General features: G+C 41.8%; 1 protein-coding gene across 2 annotated transcripts in view; it reads right to left on the reverse strand.

The window, feature by feature from the left end:
• LOC137321677 (peroxidasin homolog) overlaps positions 1 to 23,989 on the reverse strand; it is a 245,329-nt gene that overhangs the window by 111,322 nt on the left and 110,018 nt on the right. The window contains exon 4 of one of the 2 annotated variants that reach the window (XM_067984200.1): positions 6,660 to 6,731. The exons of the other annotated variant lie outside the window; for it this stretch is intronic. Within the exon in view, the coding sequence (XP_067840301.1) occupies positions 6,660 to 6,731 (72 nt within the window). The remainder of the gene's footprint in view (positions 1 to 6,659; positions 6,732 to 23,989) is intronic. 2 annotated transcript variants of the gene reach the window in all.

Consider the following 23,989-nt stretch of genomic DNA (forward strand, 5'->3'; position numbering starts at 1 on the left):
ATTGGGGTTTTTAAAATTATTAAGGGTTTTGATAGGGAAAGACTATGCTGGTTGGGGAGTCAGTAATGAGAAGTTATCAATTTAAAATTGTCATTAACTGAGTGAGAAGAGAAGTTAGGAGAAATTTCTTTACACAGATTTGAAGCATGGAATGCTTTGCCTGGGATGGGCTGAAGCAGAGACCAATGTACCTTTTAGGGGAAAAATGGATGAACAGTTGAAGCAGAGGAAGATCCAGGGCTAGTTTTGGATCACTCAAGCAAAGAGTCATCACAGACACCAAAGTAGTTGGAACAGGGAGGGTGTGAGGGCTCAAGCCAGGAGGAACTTGCAGGCTGCAGTTGAAGGAAACAGGGTTTTGGGGTTAGCATGGAGGATGAAGAGGGTGGAGGGAGGCATGGCCTGGGAAGTCGGAATGTGGGGCTGCAAACGCTCAGGGGAGGGGTGGAAATAAAGTCCGAAGCCCCAAGTACAGACTAAGCGCAGAGCTGCCAGGCTTGGGAACAGAGCATAGACAAGAGTCAGGAACATGGCACAGGGAGCATTCATACGTGAGTGGATGTCCCCTCTCCCATTTTTCAACCTTCAGATTAGGATAGGAACTAGGAGCCGAGATTTTCTGCTCCAGCCATAAGTGTGATGGGACAGGACTTCTGCTCACCCAAGTGACCCGCTGTTGACCCCAGCAGGGCCATTATCCTGGTGGAGTTCCAGCTGTGTTTCCACATACACTAGGAAGCCCGCCACATGGATGGGCTGGGGGGAGGAATTTTTTTAAAATCGCTACTGCTACAGGAATCACCTACATTAAGTTTAAGGGGCTAGATGCCACACGGACAGAAGGAAGTATTTGGCCTCTGGGAATATCAGCAAAATTTGCCAGCAACGAAAACTGCATCGATTGTCATTGATCAATGACACTCACTAATTAAAGTCTCTTCACTGGCTCTAGCAATGCTGGACACCAGTAAAATGGTGCAATAAGTGGTGTCCAGCATTGCTCAGGTGACAATGAGGGATAATGTAATGTATCACACCACACTGTCTTTACGGTTTAATTAGAATATACCTGCCCATATTTGGGCAGAGACTTCTGAGAGATAGTGTTACTTCCGGCGGAAAATCTGACGCGTGCAAAATTGGACGGTGACCTGGCCTAACTGGACCCTGACCAGTTTGTGTCGTTGCCAATCCCCGGTCCCAGTACTACCAGAAAAGTAGTGTAAGGGCAGTTGACTCAAGTTCCACGGGGAGGAAGCTCTGAGGGTGCAGCTAATCAAACATGTCAGATGCTTTTAGCATTACACTTTATGAAGACAGTTGTAAGTGATTATTCAAGTATTGTATACATTTGTTTCTTCCAAAGTTGTTTCACTGATAAAACCTGAAGTTTTCTTATAATACCAACATTTTGTTTTATTTTTGACCTGTAAAAGCAGATTAACTTGCAGCTAATTTGACCCGGAAAAAAAAACAAAATCCGAAGGCCAACCAATAGTGCAACTGGTCCACCACATGAAGGATTCTGCAAAGCAACATTCTTCTAGCAACTATAGCAAGTGACCGAAGAGAATTGGAAGCCAGCATCACTGAAACATCCAGTTCCCAGCTGTCCCAGTTCCCAATTGATTCTACACCCAAGGACTGTAACCTGGGATTAAGGCCAACAACACTAAATGCTAAGGGGGAAAAAAATTGGATAGGGTCTGTTTTTGGGCAGGGGTAGCGCAATCCGCTATTACCCCAGGCCGAATAGCCCCGCGCAGGCAGGAGGAGACTTTCGTCAGGCCTGAGGACCTACCTGCAATCTGATTTGGAAATCAGCATTGAATGAGGATTCCATGCAATTCCCACTTTCCACCAGCAGGGGAGCTCCAATCTCTTAAAGGTAGCTGGTACCTGTTATTTGCTGAAAATAACAGTCTGTTGCCTGCATGGTGTCTGAACAGGGATCAGACATCGCACACGTAAATCACAGATGCAGGTCCCGTCCCTATGTTTACACACTGATGACTTATGTTTAAACATTGGATAAAGGTTGCGCACCACTAAATCCCACATCCACCAATCTGCATGCCAGACCTCACCAATCTACCAATCTGAGTTTCTACCAGGCCTGCGAGAGTGCATGCACCAAGGTTCTCTGCTGATGCACTGGAGGCCTTGGTGCAAGAGGTGGACAGAACGAGGGTCATCCTATTTCTGCAGGGGGGGGGGGTGGGCAAGAGGCCCTCCAGACATATGCCCAAAAGGCAGTGGGAGGCAACAGGAGACGAAGTCAATGCCAGGCGCACAGCATCATGAACATGGATGCAGTGCAGGAAGAAGTTCAATGCTTTGACACGAGTGGTCAAGGTGAGTGAGGTCAACTGTCAAGTGGCATCTCCTACCAACTACACCACTAGCCGCATCCATGGCTCCACGCACTACACCCCCCATCACCCACATACCAACAAACTCTTTCCATCAGTACTCAACTCTTCCAATCAGATGCTTCCTCTCACCCTTACACATTACCACTGTTGCAAGCCGCCCACAACTCACAGGCCACACACACTGGCAGCTATTCAACCATGATAGCCACATCACCCAGATACACGTCCCGCTTTCTCGCAGGAGAAGGTGGCGCATATCAGAAGGCAGCAAATGGCAGTGGCATTTAGCTCCTCGAGCCTGTTCCGCCATTCAATGAGATCATGGTTGATCTGTGACCTAACTCCATGTACCTGCCTTAGCCCCATATCCCCTAATACCCTTGGTTCACAGAAATCTATCAATCTCAGATTTAGAATTCACAACTGAGCTCGCGTCAACTGCTGTTTGCAGAGGAGTGTTCCAAACTTCTCCCATCCTTTGCATATAGAAGCATTTCCTAACTTCACTCCTGCACATCCTTAGTATTCAAGTATAGGGAGATCTCCAAAAAAGTTAAAAATGTCTCGGCAGCCAGAAGCAATAATCCAGCAACTAACCTGTAAATCCTGCATGGTCCCTTTAAATAGCACTGGTGGGAATCCTCTAGGCACTCTAAGACACGTTCAGATGGTCGGGGTTATGACTGTGCATTGAGTTGAACATTAGACACCATTTTGGGACTTATCACTTTAAATCAGCATTGAACACTGATTGAAGCCATTTTCTCCTTCCTTTACATTCGTATTCTGCGCCTGCGCCAATTCCTATACCAAGATAGCGTCCGGCACACGTCACACTGGAAATGTGCGTGTGCAGCCAAGACGCACTTCGGGAGGCCGCATAGCGCCAAAACAACAGGCGCTACACAGCCCACTTGAGCGTCCTAACTGGCCAAATACTTAAACAGCTGACTGTATTTTCTCTGTAAGTCAACTGTTGAACTCTGATAAAATATACATTACAGATTATGAACAGTATGTCTGAATGATTAATTACCCACTAAACATGGATATAAATATAGTAAATTTTAAATTGCCAAAAATAAGAGACAGCATATTATCAAGTTAACTTAAAAAAAATCCTTGCTGGGAGTTTCATCTACGAGAGCCAACACTCTTGCCATTTTTACTCCCATAAAAATATATTTGCAATTGACCTACACTGACTTCTCCCAATGTTCTAAAATACAAAAATCACAAGTTCAGTTTGGATGAGGCAGGTCCTTTAGTCCATTTGATATCATGTTCCCTGAATTCTAACCCTACTGTCTTCCCTACTTCCTAATTCCTGTCTTTGCTTGATTTTAAATCAAATACTACGTTAATTAAGCAGCTCTCTGACACAAATCTATGACAAATCAGTATGGCAATGTATTCTCAAACAATGTGAAACTTTCTGGCCCCAAAATTGGTCAGGGAGGCAAACCCAGCAGTTACACCAGGAATGTGGCAGTCAGTGTCCTCAAACACTGACCCTGCCAGAGTAAAACAGTCAGGGGGAGCACAGACCTGGCAGGCACATCTCGGGTACCGGCCACAAAGGCTGGAAATTCCAGAGCTTGCTGCCGTTTGGGGGGGGGGGGGGTGGAGGATGAAAATATTCTTTAAAAAATTTACCGGTTCTCCAGAGGTCCAGGTCCCTTCCCTTCAGGAGGCCAGTATGCCTCATCTTTCTGGCTGTACATGCTTCGACACTTACACCAGGCCCCACAGAGGCCAGGGAAGCAGGAACTCCAAGCACAGGGAGTCCCCGCCACCTCTGACATGGGGGAAGAAGGGCATGTTAGGGGTGGACAGAGTTTCCACCCCAGACAAGCCTCCTCCTGAAAATTACCAGTGAAGACCAGAACCCCATTTATCTGGATCTCAGTCTATTTCTCACGACTTCTGCAACAATGTGTTGCGGCTGCTGACATTCTGTTTAACTTGCTGGATGGAATTCAGAGTGCCAACCACAGCAATTATACAAGCTCAAGATCACGCATGCCCAGCTACTTCCAAGTTGGGTTCATACCTCGGACTTGTGATCACAGACTTTCCCTGCTGTCAGGGAAAAGTCTACAATGGGCAGCCACGCAATAAAAAACACACGGCAGGCCCGTTTGAAACTCAGCGTACTTTTGGCAAGAACAAAATAATAACCATGTACGTCTACTGCCGGTGGTGATTTGCCTCCAGCATGGATCCTCACGCCACAACAGGAATGCAATTATACTGCAATGTGGTCACCTAAGTGAGGTTGCGTGAAGCAGCATCTTAGTGATTTATATGCAGCATGAGTTTCAGTATCACAGTCACAATTGCTCAGCAACTGTGCTAATATAGAATGCAGCCAGAACTTCAAAATTATTTTACCCATTCAGCTGAGATGTGACAGAAATGAGCAATAATGACCAATAAAAGAGTATGCAGTAAGTTCAAACTGAAGTTGCAGTTGACTTGAGGCCACAAGTCATCCCCAGCAGTCAATCAACTTTCCTTCAATCACAACCTATGAAAAGAATATGTCTTATTATTAAAATTAGTATGTGGATAGTAGTTTTTATTTTAAATTGGCATCCCCTGTAGTGCACAGCCTAGTGTTAGAAGTACTCTGGTTTTATCTGGTGTACTGACAGATAAAATTAGTTACTTACTATTTCTTCCCATTGTTTGTGAGATCAGTAGTGTCTGTTCAATCATGGTACAACAAAGAAGGAAGTCTTAAAGTTTGCACCAACCAATACTGATATTGTTCAGAATCCTCCCCCACTACAAGTTTTACAAAACAAATTTAATAAAAGCAATATAGTGAAACTCGCCTGAACAATGTAGAGTTTCAGGTAAAATTATTAATAGTGTATGGATCTATATATCTTTATTCAGTGACTCTAAGCTGTGAAAGTATACCTGGTGTAGATGTGGTGTGGCATCAGGCAGTCAGAGCAGATGTATGTAGGTATTCCTCAATCAAAGATTGAGACAAGTGTGATCACAAATAAACAATAATCAAACTGCTTATTTGGAACTCTGTGTAAATGTTTGAGAAGAGCTTTTTCAAGTTGCATACGCATTAAAATATAGCATTTTATGCAAAGAAGCAAACAGGAGAAACACAATGCATTAAAGAATTTACACCACTTAATTGTAATTAAATGATTTTGATCAAAAGACATACAGTAGGTCATTTAAATTTGACCAGATGCATAATGAGATCACCTTTTATGTATTGGTTTTTAAAAAATTGGTGTAAAATGGTTTTGTCATTGAAAACCAGGTGCAGGTAGCTCCACTTTAAGAGAAAAGATGCAGACATATTAGGAACCTAAGCCAACTAGCTGTACAGGTGTTAAATTGAAGTCCAAGTAAGGCTGGAAACCAAATATAGTGCAATTTGAATGGAATATACATATACTGCAAGCAAAAAATGAATTTCAGTCATTAAGCTGATATGGATGAGAACTAAAATAAATAAGACCAATTTATAAATTTGCTGAAGCTGTTCCTAATAAAATGCATTAATGCCAAAAAGGTAATCTTTCAGATTTTACCAAAAGTTATAGGAAAAATATCCAGATTAATGGTATGATGTGTTAGTTATTTGACAAATTTAACCTCTTAATTTACAGCTAGTGTTAATTTTCTGGTAATGTTATGTAAGCAATGTAAACAGAATGCCAAAAACAAATTCAGTATTATAAATGAAAGAAAGTACAGCAAGTGCTAATTTACACATACAGTATAGTTTATATACAAACAACGAATGTACTTGGTTGAGATGATAACTAAAATTTTTAGCATGCTTGCTTTCTAGAAACTGGTTTATATTCAGCTGGTTTCTCCGCTTAAATTGCAATAATTAGTGCAAAACAAATTCATTTATATGGTGATATCTAACTGAAGATCCCAAATTTCTGATAGGTGCTTGGCATTTGAACAATGCAAGATACTATTTACTCATTAGCACACATTTATCAAAATAAAGCAAATGACACATTGGACAGTGCTGCTGAACATACTCATTATTAAAGTGAAGTACTAGTAGTCCAAGCCTTACAAGACCAAAGCCCAAACCTATCTTCAGCCACATTTCCCACTTTTCTTTCAGTACTGAATTGTGCAAATGTGACATGCAAAGCATGCAAGCACTGACTATACAACTAGCCAAAGAAACTTTACTGGTAAACTGAAAAAAGCCAAGCATAAGATACTAGAAAGATAAAGACAATAAAACACCAATAGAACACGAATAGCAAAGGCACTTACAGTTGTTCAAGAGAGACAAGTCCCTTAAATGCTTGCCTGTCAAGTGATTGGATTTCATTCTTGTACAAATAGCTGAAACAAGAAATAATCAGTAGTATTAGTGACTGGCCACCTATAGTACTAAACAGGCATTTTGGCCATCCAAGCAGATGTTGTCTGTTGGTGGGTATGCAAAGGTTATATTTTAATAGCCATTAAAACGTGTTAAAATTTATACAGAAGCACTAACCTTTAAAGGAAGTTAAATCAATCTTAGTCAGTGGGCTTCCAATCTGATAGGTCAATGGATCAATGAGATAAAAAGGAAAAACTGCAAATGCTGGAAATCTTTAAAAAAAATTAGACACTGGAAATACACAGCCGGTCTATTTCAGGTGTGTACCATTCTGCAGGTTCTGACAATGGGTGTATACCTGGGACGTTTTAACCGGTCTCTTCTCTTTGCAGATGCTGACTGACCTGCTGTGTATTTCCAGTCCTGTATGTTTTTATTTCAGATCAATGGACTAATGCATTTTTAAAAAATGATTTTTCAGTCCAATCTGATAGCATGGTTATCCTAAATCTTTGGTTGAGGGAGGGCTATCTGCATTGTCAGGTTTATGGCATTCATATTTAACATGAATAGAAGGATGCTAAAAGTGCACAATGCAATAAAAGAGTTTATAGATCAGGCGTTACCATCTTAACTGGCACTTTTATAAACACCAGCAAAGGAGAAGAGGGAAAAAAAACCTCTGGATCGGTATGGCTTCTTGTGCAATTACCTATACCACTCCAGATGACTGATTTAATAGAGAGGTGAAACAGGGAAAGTAATATCATAACAGCAGAAATGGAAAAAAAGTAAGTAATACAGAAAGAACGTCAAAATAAAAGGGAAAAAAAAAATCAACAGATGAAGAAAATATATTTTTATAAACGAATAGAATGCCAACGAAGCTAATTCAACATTCCTTCTTACCCTAATTACTTATACAAGGAGGAATGGGACTAAAGCTCACTTATTAGAATTGATAGTTTGATTACCTCGAACATATGGTGATTTGAAGAGCGAATGACAAATTTGATTAATGTTATGATCACCTCTAACAGATTTGGAACAAAAAAAAATGAAGAACAAGAACCTTCCAAACTGCCATTAAAATCAAGCTGTTAATCTCTTGCTTTCTTCCCCACTGCATCATTTCTCCCTCTCTCTCTTCCCCTCCATCGTTTCTCTCACACTCTTTTCTCTACTCTTTCTGAATCTCTCCCCTTTGGCTTCACTCTCTCTCTCTTCCCCCCACAACGGCATTGCTCTCAGTCTCTCTCCACTCCTATGGCTTCCCCCTCTCCTCCTCTTCCAGCCTCTCCCTCCTTCCTAAGCTTGCTTGCTCCCACTCTCCCGAGCCCCCTCATCTCCCATTCCACTCTGGCTTCTCTCTCTCCCTTCCTTCTCCACTTCTCTTCCCTTTCCTTCTCTAACTCCTCCTCCACTTCTATTTGGCTTTATTTTTTATTTGTTCATGGGATGTGGGCGTCGCTGGCAAGGCCAGCATTTATTGCTCATCCCTAATTGCCCTTGAGAAGGTGGTGGTGAGCCGCCTTCTTGAACCGCTGCAGTCCGTGTGGCGAAGGTTCACCCACAGTGCTGTTAGGTAGGAGTTCCTGGATTTTGACCCAGCGACAATGAAGGAACGGTGATATATTTCCAAGTCAGGATGGTGTGTGACTTGGAGGGGAACGTGCAGGTGGTGTTGTTCCCATGTGCCTGCTGCACTTGTCCTTCTAGGTGGTAGAGGCCGCGGGTTTGGGAGGTGCTGTCGAAGAAGCCTTGGCGAGTTGCCAGAGTTCATCCTGTAGATGATACACACTGCAGCCACGGTGCGCCAGTGGTGAAGGGAGTGAATGTTTAGGGTGGTGGATGGGGTGTCAATCAAGCCGGCTGCTTTGTCCTGGATGGTGTCGAGCTTCTTGAGTGTTGTTGGAGTTGCACTCATCCAGGCAAGTGGAGAGAATTCCATAACACTCCTGAGTTGTGCCTTTTAGGTGGTGGAAAGGCTTTGGGGAGTCAGGAGGTGAGTCACTCGCCGCAGAATACCCAGCCTCTGACCTGCTCTTGTAGCCACAGTATTTATGTGGCTGGTCCAGTTAAGTTTCTGGTTAATGGTGACCCCCAGGATGTTAACGGTGGGGGATTCGGCGATGGTAATGCCGTTGAATGTCAAGGGGAGGTGCTTAGACTCTCTCTTGTTGGAGATGGTCATTGCCTGGCACTTGTCTGGCGTGAATGTTACTTGCCACTTTTCAGCCTAAGCCTGGATGTTGTCCAGGTCTTGCTGCATGTGGGCACGGACTGCTTCATTATCTGAGGGGTTGCGAATGAAACTGAACACTGTGGAATCATTAGTGAACATCCCCATTTCTGACCTTATGATGGAGGGAAGGTCATTGATGAAGCAGCTGAAGATGGTTGGGCCTAAGACACTGCCCTGAGGAACTCCTGCTTCAATGTCCTGGGGCTGAGATGATTGGCCTCCAACAACCACTACCATCTTCCTTTGTGCTAGGTATGACTCCAGCCACTGGAGAGTTTTCTCCCTGATTCCCATTGACTTCAATTTTACTAGGACTCCTAGGTGCCACACTCGGTCAAATGCTGCCTTGATGTCAAGGGTAGTCACTCTCACCTCACCTCTGGAATTCAGCTCTTTTATCCATGTTTGAACCAAGGCTGTAATGAGATCTGGAGCCGAGTGGTCCTGGCGGAACCCAAACTGAGCATCGGTGAGCAGGTTATTGGTGAGTAAGTGCCGCTTGATAGCACTGTCGACGACACCTTCCATCACTTTGCTGATGATTGAGAGTAGACTGATGGGACGGTAATTGGCCGGATTGGATTTGTCCTGCATTTTGTGGACAGGACATACCTGGGCAATTTTCCAAATTGTTGGGTAGATGCCAGTGTTGTAGCTGTACTGGAACAGTTTGGCTGGAGGCACGGCTAGTTCTGGAGCACAAGTCTTCAGCACTACAGCCGGGATGTTGTCAGGACCCATAGCCTTTGTTGTATCCAGTGCACGCAGCCGTTTCTTGACATCACGTGGAGTGAATCGAATTGGCTGAAGACTGGCTTCTGTGATGGCGGGGATATCGGGAGGAGGCCGAGATGGATCATCCACTCTGCACTTCCTTTTTCCTCCTCTTCATGGGTTAGGGCATCAACATTAGTTGCCACTGCATCTGGAATTTGGTGGAAAGGGTGGAGGCATCACTGTACACTGGACATGGTGAGATCTGAGAGCGCCCTGGTTGTTTACCTTTGGAAGAGTGGAAGAAAGAAAGATGCTTGTAGTCTTTTGGGTTATTTGGCAAAGCAGCAGGGGCACGGCACGTCCAAGATCAGCAGTCCTCTGAGCCTTTTTAAGAGCTGTTTTGAGTTATTCAGTTACTCTTCGGTGGGCTATGCACGTCCTCAAAGCAACCATCACTTCTGCTCGTTGCGTGGAGTCATAGATGAGTAAGAAAAGTTTTATTAATGAAACGTGCTCACCTCAGAAACCATTCCGCCAGAAACAATCAATATTCTGATGGGCAACAATACAGACAGTGTTGCTGGTTCTCACTAGGACCACACCATGCTGACAGCATTTCTCTTCCCCTCCAGTTGACAACCACCTCACAAATCCATGATCTTACAGGTCCCGATAGGAGGGGAAGTACAGCATTTTTGTATGCGAGAGGTTGTCCCTAAAACTCTCCACTTCTCTACCTCTCCTCTTTTAGAACACTTCTTAAAGCTTACCTGTTTGACCAAGCTTTTGGTAACCTGTCGTAATATCTCCTTACATGACTCGGTGTCAATTGTTTGAAAACGTTCCTGTTAAGTGCCTTTTAATGTTTCACTACATTAAAGGCGCTATATAAATGCAAGTTGTTGCTGTTGTGTCAGCTTGGTGTACTCCTGCTGAGAGACAGCAGGCACCATTTATTGTTTGGTTCTGCATTGATGATCAGTCATTTCTTCGAGGAGGTTTTTCCAGAGGCGAGCACTTTTCATTATCAGCGCTCACCTTACTCAGCTGTGGGTCTGTGCTGGCACTGGGAGGCAATTTGATTGGGACAGGACTTGTTTCCAATAAAGAACTGCTGCTCAAGCTGGGTGAAATTGCAAAGAAGGCTGAACGCTGCAGAGAGGCACCATAAGGTGAAATACATTCATCACATGGCAGATTAGCCATGCCAATATCAATAGGCACATGTACTCCATGTCTGGGATACTACTTGGGGGGTGGGGGGGGTGTTAGTTGAGACCAAGGGGTGTTCGTCGATTTGTTGCAACGATAAGCAAAGAAAGCAGGATGTTAGACACAGCGCAGAGGAGAGCAATGAGGCTGATCCCTAGTGTTAGAGGGATGAACTACGAAGAATAACTTGATACGCTAGGGATCTTCTACCTCAAAAAGAAACATCTCAGAGGTGACCTTGTGGAGGTGTAAAAGATAGGGGAAGTTGCCCAGAACAATACTTTCAGATACCCCCGGGCAGCAGGACAATAGGAAACAGGTTCAGGCATGTGAAGGGCAAGTCGAGGACGGTCGCAAGAATTATTTCTTACAATGTGTGATCAACAGCTGAAACTGGTTGCCAGGAAGGGCAATTAAGGCCAGGACACTGGCATGTTTTAAGAAACAACCTGTTGTATTAGCATATAGTAGGGTTGGTATTCTGGAAGGATAAAATCAAACAGGATCAAAGGGCCAGCTTAATTCAGTCAGCATGGATTTGTTAAAGGAACGTCGTGTCTGACTAACATGATTGAATTTTTTGAGGAGGTGACAAGGAGGGTCGATGAGGGTAGTACGTTTGATGTAGTCTACATAGATTTTAACAAGGCTTTTGACAAGGTCCCACATTGCAGATTGGTCAAAAAAGTAGAAGCCCATGAGATCCAAGGGAAAGTGGCAAGTTGGATCCAAAATTGGCTCAGTGGCAGGAAGCCAGGTGTTTTTGTGACTGGAAGGCTGTTTCCAGTGGGGTTCCTCAGGGCTTAGTACTCGGTCCCTTGCTTTTTGTGGTATATATTAATGATTTAGACTTAAATGTAGGGGGCATGATTAAGAAGTTTGCAGATTATACAAAAATTGGCCATGTGGTTGATAATGAGGAGGAAAGTTGTAGACTGCAGGAAGATATCAATGGACTAGTCAGGTGGGCAGCAATGTGGCAAATGAAATTCAACAGATAGCTTTTTGGCAACCAAAGGTATTAAGGGATATGGGCCAAAGGCAGGTGTATGGAGTTAGATCACAGATCAGCCATGATCTTATCAAATGGCAGAGCAGGCACGAGGGGCTGAATGGCCTACTCCTGTTCCTATGTTCCTATAATCCGGAGAAGTGTGAGGTAATGCATTTGGGGAGGTCAAACAAGGCAAGGGAAAACACAATAAATGGGAGGATACTGAGAGGTGTAGAGGAAGTGAGGGACCTTGGAGTGCATGTCCACAGATCTCTTAAGGTAGCAGGATAGGTAGAGAAGGTGGTTAAGAAGGCATATGGAATACTTTCCTTTATTAGCCGAGGTATAGAATAAAAGAGCAGGGAGGTTATGCTAGAACTGTATAAAACACTAGTTAGGCCACAGCTTGAGTACTGCATACAGTTCTGGTCACATTACAGGAAGGATGTTATTGTACTAGAGAGGGTACAGAAGAGATTTACGAGGATGTTGCCAGGACTGAAGAATTTTAGCTATGACAAAAGATTGGATAGGCTGGGGTTGTTTTCTTTGGAACAGAGGAGGTTGAGGGGAGATTGAATTGAGTTGTACAAAATCATGAGGGGCCTAGGTAGAGTGGATAAGGAGGACCTATTTCCCTTAGCAGACAGATCAATAACCAGGGGGCATAGATGTAAAGTAATTGGTAGAAGGATTAGAGGGGAGCTGAGGAAAATTTATTTTCAACCAGAGGGTGGTAGGGGTCTGGAACTCACTGCCTGAACAGGTGGTAGAGGCAGAAACACTCAACTCATTTAAAAGTACCTGGATATGCACCTGAAGTGCCCTAGCCTACAAGGCTATGGACCAAGTGTTGGAAAGTGGGATTAGGCTGGGTGGCTCATTTTCGTCCGGCACGGACACGATAGGCCGAATGGCCTTCCTCTGTGCAGTAAATTTTGTATGATTCTATGAAACTTATCTGCGTTTTACACTAACAATCGGCACTTCAACCCATGTCTGCATTCCGCACTGAAAATCCACATCTTCCCAATAACACCCAAATCTGGCAAAAATATACAAAAGTTGAAACCATATGAAAACCAATTAGGCCAGTTGGAGGGTTGGACTTGACCTTGGTCATATTAACCAATCAGGCTTTGCTTTATAACACATCCATTTTTCTCATTCTGTTTATTCTCACAGCTTATTTGCATTCCACCCCATGGAGATGTTATCCAGCAGCATGGACTCAGCAGTCATATTGACAACACCCACTGTACCTCATCACCTCCTCCATTAAACCCATTGCTATTGCTGCTGTCTCCAACTTCTACCTGGCATTAAGATTTGGATGAGTTAAAACTTCCTCCAGCTTAATGTTGGCGAAGCCATCCTCTTCGGCTTCTGCTAACACGCACATGACTCCAGCCTCAACTCCATCTGCCTCCAGTTTTGCCATCTTTGGCTTAACCCTGGGGTGTGGAACCTTGACCGATTGCTTGAGACCGAGGTCAGTTTCCTCACCGCAACATATTTCTTTCACTTCTGCAACATTGCCCACTTCTGCATCCTTATCTGTCGCCCTCTGTTGCCAAAACCCTAATCCATGACTTTACCACCTAGCTGAACTTCTCCTTCTGGCCTCCCCGCTTCTACCATTCACAATGTACTGGGCACCCAAAATGTCACAGCCTAAGGCCTAAACCCCGAACACCTATATCCCTCATGAAGTTCAGCTGGCTTGTTGTGTTCCAGGGAGTCAACTATTAAGATTATTGTCCTGACCTTTAAGTCCCTCTACAGCTTTGTCCCTTCTTACCTCCTCTAGCACACATGCTCCCTCTTCCAACACAAGCCTACTTCTTGTTCCCTGAGGTAGCTGCTCTTTTACTCACCTTGCCCACATCCTCTGGAACGCCATCCCTCAGCATTTACGTCTTGCCAGCTACCTCCCTGTCTTCAACATTAATGACCTTCCTCTTTGTGCTTTTGCTCCCTCTTTAATCCCCCTCTTCGCCTCCCCACACCAGTAACTACCACCCTGTAAAGTACTCAGAGACATTTCTTGTGTACATAATGAGCACTACAGAAATGTACGTTGCTGGTTTATTGAAGTCACAGCTTCTGGTACATTTATTTAACACTGGGTTTGACCTGATGTGATGCAGCTGTTCGATTCTTTGCATGAGAGTCTAGTGCCCTGTTCTGCTCTAAATTTGGACATTGTTTGCAGTTTGTTCTGTGTTAATGGTGGGAGTCCCTTTGGCAACATGCACAGGATCAAGGATTCAAAAAGTTGCATTTAAGGAAACAGGCATAGTGCTGGAATTCAGTTGCCAAGGTCAGTAGGTTTGAGAAAGCAGTGGCAAGAACAAAGAGAGGCTGGGGAAAGGACATAAAACAATACTGACTGGGAACATATTCATTCACTGCGCTGCTTAGGACAGAGAGAAAGACAAACCTAATTGGAGAGAATGAATCAACTGGGTAAGATACTCTGACCTACAATTCTAATCATATTGAGGAGTGAAAAGACATTAATCCAGTGAATGGGGCAAAGGGGGATTTTTAAGAGCAGTTTGAAAGATGGGGCAGAATTAGACCATAATAGTGCTTCCGTTTGATTTAATTATTTATACCATGTTTGAGAATGAGGGAATGTCGAGTTAATGTTTAGATTGCATAAATTGATACCATCTCAGTGCTCCACAATTCTGTAGCTATGGAAACAGTTGCGAAACTCTATTCCTTTCATGGTTTTTCCTTCCCCTGTAATTGTAATTAACTTGAAACCAATATCCAGTGTGCAAATACCTGTTGTTCAGATTCCAAACGGTGTCAGCTGACATCAATGTTCAGATCCCTATTGATTGCTGTTGATTAATCCTAAACAATTTTACAACACCACATTATAGTCCAGCAATTTTATTTTAAATTCACAAGCTTTCGGAGGCTTCCTCCTTCGTCAAGTGAACGATGTGAAAATGAAATCCTCGAAGGATTTCATTTTCACATCGAGGATTTCATTTTCACATCGTTCACCTGAGGAAGGAGGAAGCCTCCGAAAGCTTGTGAATTTAAAATAAAATTGCTGGACTATAACTTGGTGTTGTAAAATTGTTTACAATTGTCAACCCCAGTCCATCACCGGCATCTCCACATCATGATTAATTCTAACGCATTTTACATCCTGCACACTTTACCTGCAGGTGAAGTGTGTAATGTGTGAAATGTGTGGGGATTATCCAACTGCATTGATCTCCTTAGTCAGCTGGCTCTGCAGAAATTCTGAGTTCATCCTATGAGCCCTTAACATTGTGCCAATACATAGAAAGTATGGACAACACAGCATCTCCTAATTTGTTTAATGTGCCAGTGAAACAAGGCGACACTGTTGAACATAACAGCAGCTGGATATTGCATCTGTCTGTCAACAGCAAGCACTGGGCTTACTATATGCCAAGAGACAGAATTCAAAATGTAACAAGACAGTTTTAGAGAAGTATTTTTAATGCTTAGGTTCTACTCACCACACTTGGAAATACATTGTAAGTACCAGAATTTGAAACTAAAATAAGCCGTCGGTTTACTTAGCTGCTTCTTAACACCTAGCTGTCAGCCGTGGCTCGGTTGGTAGCACTCTCGCCTAAATCAGAAGGTTGTGGGTTCAAGTTCCGCTGCAGCGATTTGAGCACAAAATCCAGGCCGACATTCCAGTGCACGACTGGAATGAGACTTTGAGGCCCCGTCTGCCATCTCAGGTAGACGTAAAAGAGCAGGAGAGTTCTCCCCGGTGCCCTGGCCCAATTATCCCTCAACCAACATTCACTAAAGCAGATGATCTAGTCATTATCTCATTGCTGTTTGTGGGACTTTGTTATGCGCAAATTGGCTGCAGCGTTTCCTACATTACAACAATGACTACACTTCAAAAGTACTTCATTGACTATAAAGCGCTTTGGGACAACGACAACAACTTGCATTTATATAGCACCTTTAACGTAGTAAAAGGTCCCAAGGCGCTTCACAGGAGCATTATCAAACAAAATTTGACACCAAGCCACATGAGGAGATACTAGGATAGGTGATCAAAAGCTTGGTCAAGCTTGGTCAAAGAGGTAGGTTTTAAGGAGCATCTTAAAGGAGGGGAGGGGGGAAGAGAGGTTTAGGAAGGGAATTCCAGAGCTTACGGCATAGGCAGTTGAAGGCACAGGCCACAGTACCATATATTACCTGCGATTGCCTTTTTGGTGACTGTGGAATCAGGAGGAAGTTCACAGCAGATAGTAATGTCAGGGAGGAAGGTCATATCGGGAGTGTTCAGCAGCAGACAACATGTGCACAGCAGGAGCCCCACACAGTGTGGGCAAAGCACTGCTGAGGAGAAGGGCACTCCAAACCAGGGAACAGAGCATGGAAGTTTAACAGAGGCATCCGCGGTGGAGGCAGAGTAAATTCCCAATAATTTTATAGGGTAATAGAGCAGGGGGAGAACAGCAAAGTGTATAAAAAATTATTAACAACAAATTAGTAGAAGAATTAAACGGTAATAGTCTCCAATACACACCTTTAGTAAGATGACTGACAGGGGAGTTTGAAAAACCAGGAATTGCTCTGCACAGCCTTCTCACAGAGCCATGTGGCCAGAGCATGGAATTGCAGCATCACAGACTATCACGTTAAGGGGGGAAATCCTATTAAAAATGTGACAGTGCAGGTATAACCAGATGTGAACACAACAAATGTTGAAAATCTCATAGGCACTGTTGACATAAGGACTTTTGAATGCAAAGATGACAAGGCATACTGATGATTTTTTTTTTGAGTATTTTCAAAATATTATATGAACATTGAGACATCCCCAAATCCTGCACCGACCAGAAGCAAAATCTTTATCCTCGTGCTGCAGAATTTGGTTGGGCTTGCCTCAGAAATTCATTGAGGTGCTGCAGAATTCCAGGATCCCCCATTATTATACAGCTTGTCATTTTTAAAAAAAAGTCAAATCTGTCCTGGTATTAACGGTGAACTATAACAATTTTGAAAAGTTTACTTGTTTCTCCAGTGGCATAATTTGACTAATTGTTATATTGTTTACATGTTATTCGCATTAATTTTCCCATGTTTTTTGTATGTCTATTTCAATAATTTTATGATGCTGTAAGTCTACCACGTTACTATTTACATTACATCGTTCACTTACAATAACTTACATTTATATAACGCCTATAACCCAGAAAAAAGTCCCAAGGTACTTCACAGAAGCATAATCAGACAATAATCAACGCTGAGCCAAAATAGGAAATATTAGGAGGGGTGACTAAAAGCTTGGTCAAAGAAGTGATTTTAAGGAGGATCTTAAAGGAGGAGAGGGAGGTGGAAAGGCAAAGACGTTTAGGGAAGGAATTTCAGAGCTCAGGCCCTAGACAGCTGAAGGCACAGATGCAAATGGTGGTATGAAAGGAGTGGAGGACACACAAGAGACCTGAGACGGAAGAACGAAATTAAAGTATACATGTCGGCCTACTGTGTTATTTCCATTATGACTATTACTTCTAATATTCGGTACAGAAAAAAAAAACAAGAGTAACTTGCCATTTGTTTTTACATGTTATAGGCCTATATTTAGGATTGTTTGAATTGTCAGCTTTTTGGGGCTGTGCCAGCTTTTGCTGCTTTTCCAGGTTTCCATGAATGGAGAGAAAACCCCCTAATTCTGTGAAATCACTGAAGCTCAGTTTCTCAGAATTAACAATCCACAATATCTATGATTCATGTCCTAAACATGTTTCTATAGTTGACCGTTACAATTTGGAACAAGTCATAAATAAGGGAATCCATGTTATCACGTGAAGTTACAGTTAAAATTCAGTCTTTTCCCAACACTTTTGTGTTTGTAGCAAAAAAGCATTTTTGCATGATCAGACTGAGTTTTCTATCAAAACCAGCACCATATCTGCCAGGTATGTGTTCAATAATGCTTACTGGCAGCAAGACATAGTAAGACACTGAGAGTTAATAACCAGACTAACCTGATATATAAACTGTTTTTGAAACAAAAAAAAAGCAAGTCCAAAATCTTTGCAAGATAATCTTCACAGAACCTCTTTCATTCCCTTCATGTAGAGAGAAAAGCTGGAACTAGGGACCACTACCTATTTAGGTATTGTTTCGATGATGTGAAGGCAGACCCTTTTGACGATCAAACTATTCTTTCTTCATCGTCAGGCCATTACAACTGTCAACCAGTTTTAACACTGATGTTGTGAACTGAAATTTCCTGGTAATCTAATATTACCTGTTTGATTTTGACAGCTGGCCGTAGTTGAAACTGCAATCCATCCAGCATTCACAGAGATTAGAATCATCAATTCCACTGGCTGTCAATTCACATATATTGAGATTTTAAATACATGGCTCTGGCCATCAAAGTAGCGTTGACGTAATTGATTTCTGAACAAACAGACTGGCCGTTTTCCCAAAGGCACAGCATCTGTGATACTCCATGTTGAATTTTGATAAGGGAAAACAGCTTTTATTTTAATTTGGGATATTTTGAAAACTGTATGACAGAAATTTCTCTAGTTGTCACATCACTCCCTCCACAAGGAAGTCAGTTGCTCCCGGTGCCTCTCAGGTGGCACTTGTGAGAATCTGTCTGCTATGTTGCTCAGGTGATCTGGCCTGAATAATGCCAACAGGTATTTCTGGTTAAAGCAATCTACAAAACTCAGAGAGACTTTAATCAATATGCACGATCGCCTATTGTTTGCTTCTGATGATTTATTTGAATTTAAACTTTTAACAGTCTACTTGGTTTATAAGCGATATTCATCCCACTTTGGCAGCCAGCAATTGTGCAAATTTGGACTTCCCCCTCAACACATACCTGTGTTCATGACAAAAAAGCTTTAGGAACATAGGACCAGGAGTAGGCCATTCACTCCCTCAAGCCTGTTCCAGCATTTAATTAGATTATGGTTGATCTGTACCTCAACTCCATTTACCTGTCTTTGCTCCATATCTCTTGATACCCGCACTGAACAAAAATCTATTGACCTCAGTCTTGAAAATTTCAATCGACCCAGCATCCACGGCCTTTTGGGGCAAGACAGTTCCAGATTACCACTACCCTTTGTGTGAACATGTGCTTCCTGATTTCACTCCTAAATGGCCCAGCTCTGATTTTAAGATTATGCCCCTCTTGTTCTGGATTCCTCCATTAGAGGAAATAGTATCTCTTTATCTACCCTATTAATTCTATTTATCATTTTAAAGACCTCGATTAGATCACCCTTCAACTTTCAAGGGAATACAAACCAGGTTTACACAAGCTGTCTTCATAATTTAAACCTTTAAGCCCCGGTATCATACTGGTGAATCTGCGCCGTACCCCCTCCAAGTCCCCTATCCACCATGCAGTGACCTCCTCAAATAATTCAACTAGATTAGTCTGACATGACCTACCTGTCACAAATCCATGATGACTCCCTTTGATCCAATGATACTTGTCTAAGTGCCCAGTCATTCTGTTCCTTATGATAGATTCTAGTAACATCCCCACAACTGATGCTAAATGGACATATCTCTGGTTACTGGGTTTCTCCCTCCCTCTCTTAAATAATGGACTTTTGAAATTTTCCAATCCAAAGCCCAATTCCCAAATCTAGAGAGCTTTGCAAAATTATGTCCAATGCATCTACAATTTCCTCACCTATTTCTTTTAATAATCTCTGTTGAAAACCATCAGATCCTGGAGATTTGTCTATCTTAAGTCCCTTTATTTTGTCCACTGCCATTTTAAAAATGAATATTAAATCCACTAAGTTCCTCCCCTCAACTTATTTTTAGGTTTACCTGTACTGCTAGTATTTTGTCCTCTTCCTCCACTAAGAAAATTGATATAAAATATTAACAAATCTGCCATTTTCATAAACAGATTGAGCCTCTCATGATCTAAAACCTGTGTCTTTATACTGGGTATAGTTTAGCACAGCTGCAAAAGACCAATACATACTTACTAAAAAAATTTGATCAAATGTATTTACAGATTAAATAATAGAGAAGCAGTAAGAGACAACAAGACAGAGTACAATACAGTCTACTCTTAACAAAATGATCAAAAGTAATTTTGAATTATTTTTAGCACTAAGTTCCTACTTTATGATGTTAATTACATTGCTTAATTCAAATTGTTGGATAATTAAATTCTTTAGCACAAAAATAACCTTCAATTACCAAAAATATATTGTAGTCAGACTTCCAAATAAAAAAGAAAAATGCCCAAACTCCTCATTGTTCTTTTAAGTAATTTCGGAATTACACTTTCTGGTGAAAGTCAGATGGGAATTGACTTCTTGAAGCCTCTCTCATTCCCCTAATGCACGGGGGTACAGCCAAAACAGGAAGAGGTGACCAAGGCTGGAGACCTGGATATTCTTAAATTATATGGGGGCCTTTCCTTTGATATAAAACCAGGCCCCATTGATGATCACACTACTCCTTTGCCATGGTCAGTCCATTAAAATTATTAACCATTAATGTAGAGAAGCTGTGAACTGAAATTCTTGGTAATCCACTAGCCTGTTTTTTTTACATCTAGTAGTCAAAACCACAACCCCATCTGCATGGTTGAAATGGGACCAGCATTCAGAGATTAGAATCAGGTATTGCATGGTATAGCAAAACCACATAGTAAACACAATAATTCCTCACCAAGGAAATAGATGAAAGGGTTAAGAAATTTCTGCTACATGGTCAAAATAGAGCTACGGTCAAGAGAAACATTTCAATGTAAATGGGACTCTCTGCGGTACTTGGGAGCTCTACATTGAGGAATGGCTGAAGGCTTGTTGAAATTATGATTTTTTAGCCTGGAGGGGGAGAATGGTGACCAAGAATATTTGTGCTAAGCCTGAAAAAAGTGGAATGACTGTATGCAAATACAAGGATTAATTCCGTAATCCTGTGGTCTCAGTGGAGAGCTGTGCCCACAGGGAGCATGGATTAGAGGATAAAAGCTACAAACTTCTAGCCCATCTCCAGCTGGTGCTCCCTTCAAGTACAGCTTCACAGCTGGGAGCACAGGATCATGGAATTAACCCAATAGTTTAAATCTCTAAAAACAATAATGCATATTTTTCGGTGAGTAATGAGGCACTCGTTGTTGCTGCTACCAAAGTTAAAACACGATGCTCTAGACACTGACCAAAGAATTCAAGGCACTAGTCATTAACTCATTGCTACCCTGGCCAAAACATCACCCAAATCAACTTCTCAGATACAAAGGAAAAATCAGACAACAGCTATTAAGTACCAGAGCTGTGGAAATCTTCAGAAGTAAAAACAGTGACAATGGTGGTTTTCTCCACTGAACATCAGTTTTATTAGTTTCACCATCACTACTACTTCATCACAGTGGCAGCATGTTGATACCACAGTACCATTCTACTTATATCCCCAAATCAAATAAAATACAATAAAATTTAAATTATGTAATGTTTTTGATCGCATAGAATGACCTCAACTACCACCAATCTGAGATCTGCTAACTCAGTGCTGTTCGGTAATTGAACCTAGGACCTTCTGGTCTATGTGGCTCAATTACATGCTGCGCTCACTAACCATGCTACTGGGGTAGCTGGAGAGGAAAAGTAGACAGGGAGGGGTTCTTTGTCAAATATGTGGCTTTGAGATGGGTTTACACTATTGATGTAGATGTCTGAGAGTTGGGCCATGTTGCCAGCATAGTGGGAAATTCAGGCCTGCTTATGGAAGGAACCATGACATTAAGCCCGAGAGAATACCTAATGCAGACCTGGAAATTTGTAACAGTCCCTCATGGTTCATGTTGATGTCCAAAGAGCTAGTTTATGCATTGGGCGTTTATGTCCTTGGTCCACATGTAGAATGATTTCTGGTGACCTACGTCACTCTGGCAGAATATTTGTAGATTGGTCTAACACAAGGGTACAGACCAGTATCAATTGACAACCCTGACTCATCACAGTGATAGCTAAATAAGGAGTCGGATGGGGAGGAAGCGGAAGAGGCAACCTAACTCTGCAATGTGAAAGATTCCTACTTCATCTGTTGCTGGCTACTAAATGAAGACATTGAGTCTCCCTATCCTATGTCTTCAACACAGGAATGGAATGACTTGATTTTGTGACTTGGGCTATTGAAACCTCAACAAGTTCAGAGTTTTCCTCAAGGATAATTCATTGGTCTTCCTGGAGTTCAGCCAGAATTTGGACAGTCCTAATCAGAGAACCTCGGGAACCAGCTGCAACGATTTGTGACAGGACATACATTTCTGTAAAATGCATAGGGTGCAAAAGTGTAGAAGTCTAACAAAATTGTTTGGAAACAGAAGATTACTGGAACCTTACTGAAATACATAACTGATGCTGGTAATTAAGGAAGAACAACTGAGATATGGAAAATATGTTATGGAAGATGATATCATGAAATACCAGGCAACAATTCACTTTTGGAGTACAGGTATGAAAAACATTTCCCAAACATTCTGTTTGTGAAGGTATTTCACATTTGTTCTTTAAAAGCTAGATTTGAATCATTACCAATACACATAGTGCATGGGGGGAATAAACCTAAAAAATGATGCTTCCCACTTAGAAAAGAACTATAATTAAATCCACTAAACCAGTTGCTCTCGTGGCTGCCATTTCAGGCAAAATTTGTAAAACTGCTGTACATGACTTAAGTATATCTAGAGGACTAAAACATGCACACAATTTGACAAAAGTTTTCTAGGAAGCTTTATGTTTGGATCAGGATTGTTAACAGCTCCATTTAATAACAGCTTTTTAAAAATCTTGGTAGCTTATCCCATTTAATCACTCTGCAAGTCAATCTGACCCAAACTAGGAGAAAAGAAGCACTTCAGCATTGTATGCAATTATTTTTCTGCAGAATTAATTTGGCAGTAAATTGATGCATTTCCTGCGTTGAATATTTAAAATCAGGTAACCGAGAAAACATGTTACACTTTGTATTTGAATGTTATCCTTGAAACAAAAATTCTCAATAATGGGAGTGAACATGATGTAGTTTAGTACATCGAAACCCAAAACTAAGATCAAATATCGATCAATATAAAGTTGATATTAAATTCACTGAACAGTGCTATGAATTCATCCATAGCAATGATGTATCCTGCTATTATGCCATTATGTCAGAAAAATAAAACTCACTTCCAGCCAATACAGCACAAAGGGAAAACTTATTTCTTCTCAATGCTTCTCATTGTTGACACTGCATTGCCCTTTGAATTAGTCTACACAATCTGTATTTATCCAGCAAATTCAGACCAGCTCTACTCATCTAACAGAATGTATTTTGTGCTTCCAAGTCACTGGATCTTTAATCCTGCCAACATATAGTGATATTAATTCTAGCATAAGCAAGAACACAAAATATATCTTTAAAAAAAATCAAACTGAATACTCACAAAAATTCACCAAGTTATGTGTTAGGAAATATTGTGGATTCCATGATACAAAACAATCAAAATATGAAATCCAAGTATACAGACATGTAAATGTAACTTTAAACTGAAAGCATAATTTTAACATTTAACACTTGAGCAAATTAAGTAAACTGACATCACATGTCACAAGTTAATGCAACCCTAATTATAACAAAAGCAAAATACTGCAGATCCTGGAAATCGGAAATAAAACCAGAAAATTCTGGAAAATACTCAGCAGGTCAGACAGCAACAGTGGAGGCAGAACTTATGAAAGGGCATCGACCTGAAACGTTAACTTTGCTCTCTCTCCCTAGATGCTGCCTGACCTGCTGAGTGTTTCCAGCACTTTCTATATTTATTCCTAATACTGTTAATCCTTGTTTTCCTTCAAGTTCAGCAGTTTTGTAACTTAATTAGACAGCAGCTCACACAGCTAAACTCTTGTATGCATTACGCTATCTACTACACAATGGGATCACAGGGCCTCTGCTGTTCCCACTGCTGCGACTAAAATGGTATGTCATTCAGAGTTCCGTTTTTTTAATTTAAATCGGTATAAATCACACAAAGTGCTCTTCAAAGACCCATTGAGTAAATACAACACATGATGTGATACTGAGTCATACAAAGC

Source organism: Heptranchias perlo, chromosome 5 (genome assembly GCF_035084215.1).
Source record: "Heptranchias perlo isolate sHepPer1 chromosome 5, sHepPer1.hap1, whole genome shotgun sequence".
Classification (NCBI taxonomy): Eukaryota; Metazoa; Chordata; class Chondrichthyes; order Hexanchiformes; family Hexanchidae; genus Heptranchias; species Heptranchias perlo.